The sequence below is a fragment of the Trichechus manatus genome, unplaced genomic scaffold, assembly GCF_000243295.1.
Source record: "Trichechus manatus latirostris isolate Lorelei unplaced genomic scaffold, TriManLat1.0 scaffold00167, whole genome shotgun sequence".
In the NCBI taxonomy this organism is placed as follows: domain Eukaryota; kingdom Metazoa; phylum Chordata; class Mammalia; order Sirenia; family Trichechidae; genus Trichechus; species Trichechus manatus.
Window position 1 is genome coordinate 1077070 of NW_004444103.1, and position 9176 is coordinate 1086245.

At 40.4% G+C, this 9176-nt stretch overlaps 1 protein-coding gene across 1 annotated transcript in view; it reads right to left on the reverse strand.

Annotated features, from left to right (window-relative positions):
* The window catches only part of LMOD2 (leiomodin 2), a gene marked incomplete at its 3' end in the record, with an annotated part of 10344 nt that extends 6149 nt beyond the window's left edge, over positions 1-4195 (reverse strand). Inside the window, exon 1 of the mRNA XM_004386551.2 lies at positions 3908-4195. Within this exon, the coding sequence (XP_004386608.1) occupies positions 3908-4180 (273 nt within the window). The remainder of the gene's footprint in view (positions 1-3907) is intronic.
* Between the last annotated feature and the right edge of the window lie 4981 nt (positions 4196-9176).

The window sequence follows — 9176 nt, forward strand, 5'->3', positions numbered from 1 at the left end:
TAAATGACGCTTCTTACTGAAGGCCTTCTTTGATACCCCCTCCAACTATCCCTGCCATGCGCTCCCATAAGGTTGCACATCCCCTAATTAAGAAACTATTATGCTTTATTACTTGTCATTTTTCCCATTAGACTGTTACCTGCGTGAGGCCAGGGACCACTTCTGTTTTGCTTACCTAGCACAGAGCTTAACACATATTAGGGGCTTAATCAATGTTTGTTTATTGAATGGCTCTAAATTGACATTGCTTAACAGTGGCTGAGAGTCAGCAGAAGGCCCAGGAAAGAGGACTGATAGGCCTGGATGGAAAAAAGGTGATCAACCATCCCAGTTTCCCTGGGACTGAGGGGTTTCCCAGGACATGGGATTTTTAGTTCTAAAACCTAGACAGTCCTGGACTGTCTGAGATGGTTGATCACCCTAGGTGGGGGACATCTGTCTGGATAAAGGACACTGTAAGGGAGAAAAATGCCCTGATAGGGAAGGTAGGAGGACGTAAAACACAAACATTGTCTACTTTGCACACTCTCCTGGCACCAGGACTAACCATGCCATGACAGCTCACCTACGTGGCACTCTCTGGAGTTAACTCTGATCCTTGTGAGAATGGGGGTGGGAAGGTGGCAATGGGGCAAGGAGGTGGGGAAAGCCTGGACAGGGAGAAAATGAATATTGATACACTTCCGGAATGAATAAGGCAGTAAGGAGGTGGTGACCAACCATTTCTCCTAATGAGAACAAAGAGGCAAAGGCTTGGTTTTCTGTTCTGGTTCTTCCCATAAAGAGCCGGTTGAATTTAGACAAATCACTAAACCTCTCTGGGTCTCAAAGCAGCTATGGTATAGTTCAGTGGTTCTCAAACTCTTTTTTTAGCCACTTACCATAGAGTCGACTCCAATTCATGGTGACCTCATGTCACAGTAGAACTGTGCTCCATAGTGTTTTCAGTGGCTGATTTTCAGAAGTAGATCACCAGGCCTTTCTTCTGAGGTGCCTCTGGGTAGATGCCAACCTCCAATCTTTAGGTGAGCAGCTGAGCTCGTTAACCATTTACACCATCCAGGGACTAACTTCAGCCTGAATCATAATCACCTGGAGGGCTTGTTAACCCACAGAATTCCTCATTCAGTAGTTCTGGGGTGGAAACTTAGAATTTACAGCTATAAAATATTTCCAGGTGATGCTGATACTCCAGGTCAGTTGCCTACATTTTGGGAACAGGGTATTTGTGCCAGCAGACCTTGGTTTGAATTTCAGCTCCACTTACAAGCTGTTAACCTTGAATGTGTTTCTAACCCTCTCCCAGTCTCAGTGTCTGATCTACAGCAAGGTAAGAATTAAACAAGTGAACTCATCTGGTACCTGTACCTGGTATCCAGCAGGTGCTCAAGCTAGGGAAGCTAGACCCTACTGCCCCTTGAAGCGTTAACACAGCACATGTTTATGTGAACCCAGGTGGGCAGAACGTTGCCACTCAACAGGCATTGAGCACGATTTTCATAAGTCTTCACAGAGCCAGTATGGTGGCACAAATGGATAAGCACTTGACTACTAGCTAAAAGGTTGGCAGTTCGAACCTACCCAGAGGCACCTCAGAAGACAGGCCTGGTGATCTGCTTCTGAAAGTTCACAGCCTTGAAATCCCCGTGGAGCAGTTCTGCTCAAACACATGGGGTCACCATGAGTCAGAATTGATGCGATGGCAACTGACAACCATAATCACAGAGCTGGTAGCCTGATAGCAAAGATCTCCATCTCCTTCTCATGGTCCACTCTGTGCTGTGCTTCACATTCAGTGGTGCTACTATGTCTCCCATCCCCACCAGCTGCTTTGGTTCTTCCCCAGTGGTAGGAATGGATTTACACCCTCCACCAGCAACCTTCTGCGCAGCACTCTTTGTGACTATAGACTGTTGGCCAGTGGGGAGAATGTAGCAGGAGAAAAGTTAACTAGCTGAGAAAGGAATCAAAGTTCATCAAAGTAGCCGCCTCTCTAATTGAGCTGATAAACCATTGGCGGGGTTCAGTGAAAGCTTTGGCAGGGGTCAGGTAGGTTCCATCAACATCTGACAATAGCCTTTGCCCTCCGTTTCCTACCACGGCATGACACAATGACATTAAAATGCCTTTGCTGGGTGATTGCTACAGTGGCTGTCTATCCTGGGTATTCGGAGACCATTTTATTCTTTTTATTGAGGACATTCTTTAATCACTGTTTTAAAAATGTCATTGTATTTTATATATGTTATCAAACTTTTGACACTAATTCCCACATCAAGGAAAAAAAAGACTCCTGAAAAATAAGGTTTTGGAGGAATTGATTGGCCCAAATCCTGGCCCTGTCACATGTGTCCTTTCTTCTCACTTCCCCAGGGGTGGATTAACCAGTAAGCGCGGTATCCACCGGGTTGCCTTGAGCAAAGTACACGTGGGCTTAATTGTGTTTACTTGCTAATCCGTGGTGAACAATTTCACATGAGTTTCACCACATCTTTGACTTGGTGGGGGACAGGTGAAATTGTGCACTGCAGATTTGTGGGAAGACACAATTGGACCCATGCATACTTTGCTTACTGGGTAATCCAGCCCTGCTCCCCTTCCAGCCCCTCAATACAAGTGGCCACTGTGGCCTTGGCAGACCCTGGCCTGATCCCAGTGGCCGTTCCTGCAATGATTGACATGGACAAAGCCCACATATATCTTGCTGCAAATGTGGTCCACACACCCTATCATCAAGATCATCTAACAGTTCCTAGATTAGTACCGTGGAAGGCTTGCCATTGGCTTCAGGCTGCTTTGATTTTAGGTGATTCCAATGGAGTGCAGAGGTTTAAACAGTTGCTCTTGACTTATGGTCTTCTATAAATTCAGGAATTTCTTTGTCACGTTAATGTTGTTGTTGCCATTACTATTTTCCCAGAGCATAGTCTTTAGACTGTAACTCATTTGCCAAATTCAAAGTAACATTTACTGGGCAGTGAATGAGAGCTTAATAGACCTGAGCTGTAATACAAGCACATTTCCTGACCTCAGAATCACCATTGTAAAGTAGGAAGGAATCTTAGGGACTATCTATGCAGTGACTTAACCTGGGTCCTCAGATAAGTTTCAGGACATGGGTCTTCATCTTGAAATTCTATGTAAAAGTGTGTGTATATATCCACATGCACACTTTCTTGAGGAGCAGATCCATAACTTTTATCGAAATAATAAAGTAGTTCTTGATTTACAAATGAAACACTGGATTTAACTTGCACAACGAACAGATGTACAAAATGTGTCCTTCTCCCCAACATAGGGATTAGTAAAAATCTAGATTTCTGAATAAAGACACGTGGGAAACAGAATCCTGTAGATATGACTCTTCTATTCAAGGCTGAACAACTTAATGGCAGAGTGGTGACTAAAAATAAGGCCCCCTGACCCTCAGTCCCATGGTCTTCCCACCACCCCAGACTTCTTGGTATTAGAGAAAAAGAAGAGTTATTTTTACTGCAGTCACCATCACAATCAAAGCGACCACACTTCCCTTTTTTTTCTTTAGAGGAAAAAAGAAAAGAAAAAGAATCCATATCAGAAACAGACATTATGTCACATCACCAATATATAGCTCAAATTAGACATATGTCTGGCAAAATATCTAAACCTGTAACTTGGTTGTGAATTATTTTCCCCTTAAATGTCCCCTTTTTAATCAAAGAACCCCAGCTAAGAGTTTTACATAATGTGACCCACTGCGTGAACACAGAAGTTACATGAGTTTTTCAGCCTGAGAAACTTTTCAGTAACAGGTGCAAATGTGTTCTAGAAAGGAAAAGTGATGAGGACTGAAGAGTTAGAGAAAACAGAGGTGCCGGGTTTGGGGATGGGCAATGGGAGTAGCCAAGGAAAAATCTCGAGAGCCTACCTTTCCACACTCCCCCAGCCTCTCCTTCTCCAAGAGTTTCCGGGACTCCTTTTCCCAATAGGCCATCAGCGCCTCTCTGCTGAACGTCCCCGTGGGAGTTTTCTCGGTCAGACTTTTTTGCCTTAGCCCCACAGGAAGGCTGTGATCAGGCTCAATGTCTTCCAGCTCCCTCTCTAGCTCTTTCAGCTCCTCAGGTGTCAGAGAGGCGAGGAGTTCATCCTCATCAATGGACTCATATTTGCTAAGTCCTCTTCGGTAGCCAAAGGTAGACATGGTCCCTGCTTTGTCAGACCCACAAAGAGCTTGAAGAACCAGGCATTCAAGGCAGCCAGAAGCAGGCAGGGAGGCGAGTGGGCAGGCTGGCCAGCAACTGGTGCTAGGAGTGGCTGAGATAGCCTTTTAAGAGTGGTGATACAGGGCTGTGACAATGCAGAGAGGGGTGAAGGCATAGGCTGTTTTAAGCATCAGACGTCAGCTAGACATTTGAACACAAAGAATGTCACATCAGTGGTGGTTGTAGGTCTCAGAACCAGTGGGGATTATTGACATACTGGCCAGGGCCATATTTAGCTGAGCCTGATAGCTCATGAGGACAGGCCGGCAGTGGTGCAGATACAGAGTAACACAGCTCCCCTGACTTTGTATTCAAACAGGAGGAGAACATTTATTTTGAAAATGACTTGCCACCACCACCACCACCACAGCCAAGAAAAGATTCTTTCATTACAATCTCAGGAGTTGAGAAATGGCTCCACATCACACTGTGGGTAGCCATTCTGGTTCTTCCATAAACATAGTATGGCTGGCTCTGTGGGGACAGAAGGCCCTTAAGAGCCTAGTACTTTATATTTTTATTGTACTTTGCAGCTTACAAAGCACTTTAATATAATTTTCCTAATCATAACAATAGTCCTGTGAGATGAGTAATTATTATCCTCCTTTTATAGATTTTTGGCAACTGAGGCTTGAGAAACGAAGTGAAAACTTCAAGGTCAGACAGCTAGAAGTGCAGAACCAGCTTTTTGCACTGCACAAAATGGTTTCCTTCTCCCCAACATGGGTATTAGGAAAAAAACTAGATTTGTGAATAAAGCTCGAAAACAGACAAATAATCACACTGAGGTTGATTTATTGAGGACTGACACTGTGCCAGCCTAGTGCTACGCATGTTTCGTGTTTTATCTCATTTAATCTATAATCCTGTAAAGTGTGTATTATTACTCATATTTTACTAGTACAGACTCGGAGAGGTTAGGTAGCTAGCTCAGGGTCACAGAGCTAGAGAGTGATAGAGCTAGAATTTGAACCCAGGCTTGTATCTTGGCTGAAAATTGAAGAGATGGTAATTTTTATATATATTTATATGTTTTGTACATATTATATAGATATACATATTCACATATAGTTTACTGGATGTCATAAATATAATTTCCTGGGAGCATACAGATATATAAACATCTATTAGAATGTGTATGCAAAGAAATATATGCATAATATATAAGTGTACATACATCAACACATGCATAGTGAACAACATTTTGTTTAGAGTGTTGCCAGGTTTGGCTATTATGAATAGTGCTGCCATGAGCACTTGCATGCAAGTCTTTGTGTGGTCATATTATTTCATCTCCCTTGGTAGATACCTAGGAGCGGAATTGCTGAGTTGTATGATGAGTTTATGTTTAACTTTGTAAGAAACTGCCAGTTTTCCAAAAATGACTACATTGTTTTACACTCACACCACAAATGGATGAGTGTTCCAGTTTCTCCATATCCTCGCTTGTTCTTATTTGTCTTTTTTTTAAAAAATAGGTGTGAAGTGGTATTGCATTTTAGTTTTAATTTTCCTAATGACCAGTGATGTTGAGCATCATTTCATGTGCTTATTGACCATCTGTGTATCTTCTTTGGTAAAATATTTATTCAAATTTTATGTCCACTTTTAAATTGGGTTGATAGTCTTCTTATTGATTTCATACAAGTGCCTTATATGTTGTAAACACAGTTCTTTATCAGATACGTAATTTGCAAGTATTTTCTCCCATTCGGTCTGCTTGTCTTTTGGTGTCTTTGGAAGAGCAAAAGTTTCTAATTTTGATTAAGTTCAATTTTTTAGTTTTTTCTTCTATTGCTTGTGCTTTTGGTGTCCTATCTAAGAAATCTTTTCCTAATCCAAAGTCAGAGATTTACTCCTATGCTTTCTTCTAAGAGTTTTATAGTTTTAGCTTTTACATTTAAGTCTATTATCCATTTTGACTTAATTTTTGTGTATGTGTAAGGTAAGAGTCTAAATTCATCATTTTGCATGCAGTATCTAATTGTCTCATAGCCATTTATTGAAAAAGATGATCCTATCCCCTATTGAATTGCCTCAGCACCTTTGTTGAAAATTAATTGACCATAATATATGGGCTTATTCTGTATTGTCAGTTCTGTTCTGTTGATCTGTGTGTCTATCCTTATGCCAATACCACAGAGTTAATTACTGTAGCTTTGTAGTAAGCGTTGAAATCAGGAAGTATAAGTTCTCCAACTTTGCTCTTTGTCAAGATTGTTTACACCATTGTGATCTTAACTCATTATGGTATTCTGTTTCCACAAATAACTATGACTCTTTTCAGTAATGCTAATGAGAGAGACGATAATATATGCGACAAGTTCATTGGTTTTCTAGAGCTTGTAACATAAATCTTTTGTAGTCTCAGTGGTGACACATCTTTTTTATTTGAAAATGGGATTAATTTTTGGAAATGGCATCAACTTACTATAGCTACATCTGATGAATGAGATGGGTTACTCAGCTGTGTAATGACATTTTGAGTACAAAGATGAACTATATATGTATATACATATATATGAAAATAAAGAAGAAAATACGTGTAAACGATAGCACAAATTCTTTCCTTCAGCAGTTATTTATTGGGTATGTATGATATACCGACCACTGTGCAAATTTCTGGATATATAATGATGTACAAGAAAACAGTAGAATTGTGTTTTACTCTCTTTTGTGTTTGTAAAATTTCTGTAACATTTTTACATTATTTCTACTTGAAACAATTTTTATTTAATAGTTTATTGAGCATCCTCTATGTGTCAGATTCTGATTTAGGCACTGAGGTTAGAGCTGTAAACAAAACCAACCAATTTCCATCCTTTGTGAAGCTTACAATCTAGTTGTGGGAGACAGACAATATATATACATTACAAAGTGAATATAGAACATACCATCTAGTGAGAAGCTCTACGGAAAAGAATAGAGCAAAAGGGGAGATTATAGGGGTAATATTTTATGTGGGGAAGACACCTCTAATAAGGTGACATTAGAACACAGACCTAGAAAGTAAGGGATTGATGCATGCAAATTATCATACACAGTTAGTGTGACTATAAAATAATTGCTCAAATATTCGTAGAACCACAGATTCTCAGATTTCAAATACATTAATCCTCTAGTATCAATTTTGTAAGTGGCCATCCAGTGTTAATCTGAACACCTCCAATGAAAATAGTGTGCTTCCAATAGTTCATTCCATGGTTGGGTGCCTCAACTCATTAGATCACTCTTCTTTCTATCGTATTGAAATGGATCTCTTGAGAAGGCAGTCCATATGTTTTAATTTTCTCATTAGAACAATCCAGAATAAATATAGTCTCACGTGAGCTGCTTCTTCCAAATCTTATGTGGCTCATGAATGACTCTGAAAATGACTCCAGAAGGGGAGACATTAGAGTGTTTTGCACTATGCCAACATCCCTGAAAACAAAACAAGACAAACAAAAAAAAAAACATGGCTTCCCAAGGACGCTACCTCAAGAAACAGTGGTCATTTAGTTATTCTAGTATACTTGTTAAAAATCACTCTTTTTAATGTTAGTAATCACACCTCATGGATAATCTTCGTTCACTGGAAACTTTAAATCTGTTTGGTAAACTTCTGCTGAATGATCTAAAATCACTACCTGACTCTAGCTGGACTCAAGTATGGTGATTAATTTAGATTTCCTTGCATCCTTCTCTATACTGAGAAAAAATTCAATCTAAGCATTAGCATTTTCTATTTATCGAATTTTTAATCGGCCATATTGTGCTTGGCTCTGACTCATGGTCACCTATGTATAATAGAACAAAACATTGCAGCCCTGCACCATCTTCATGATCATTGGTATGTTTGAGCCCATTAGTAATGTCAGGAATTATTTATATTTCAAAATATTATGTAGGCATTCCTATTTATAACCACAAACCAGATAAATGGATGCATTAAATGAATATATTTAGTAAAAAGCTCATTTCTATTGGTCCTCTACTTTATTCTACAATGAACCAAAACAAACAAACAAACAAACAAACAAACAACAAAACCCATTGCCAGCGAGTCAATTCTGACTCATAGCAACTCTATAGGACAGAGTAGAACTGCCCCATAGGGTTTCCAAGGAGCGGCTGGTGGATTTGGACTGCCAACATTTTGCTTAGCAGCTGAGTTCTTAACCACTGCACCACCAGGGCTCCTATTCTACAATAGGCCCTTATCATGCACAGATTTAATATGCATAGTTTTAATGATTCAACAAGACCTCAGAGGTCCAAGACTTATAATGGCCATCATTTTACTGAGCTAAAATTTGTATCCTCAAGCTCAAGAATGTATCATGAAGCCACCTAGAAAATGTCCATCTGGCTGTCTCACTGTCACATAAAACTCATCTGCTCCAAACCAAAGTCTTGATTTCTCGTTTTCTACCTTCCCACTTCAATCTCTGCCCCCAGGCTTCCACATTTCCACAGTCAGTCTCCTCTTCCACCCATTTGCTGGAGCCTCACGTTACCTTTGGCTCCAGCTGTTAACTAAAAGGTCAGCAATTCGAATCCACCAGCCGCCCCTTGGAAACTCTATGGAGCAGTTCTACTCTGTCCTGTAGGATCACTATGAGTCAGAAGTGACTTGAAGGCAATGGCAACAGGTTTTTTATGTTTTTTTGTCTCACCTCCATGGCCGTATCCAGTCACAAGGCCAGGGCTCCTACTCTTTAAATAGCTATTGAATTCCTACTTCATTTCTGACTATTCTCCTTGTCTCAACTGTAGTCTTAAATTGTTATCCTCATTTTTCTTGGATGACTGCAACAGTCAACTAATTATCTCCCTAGTGCATTGTTGCTTGACTCTTTTCCCTTTTCTACAATATAACCAGAGTAACCTTTTAAAAACACAACTTTCATCAGGTCATCCTCTGTCTACAACCTTCGAATGGTTTCCACTGCC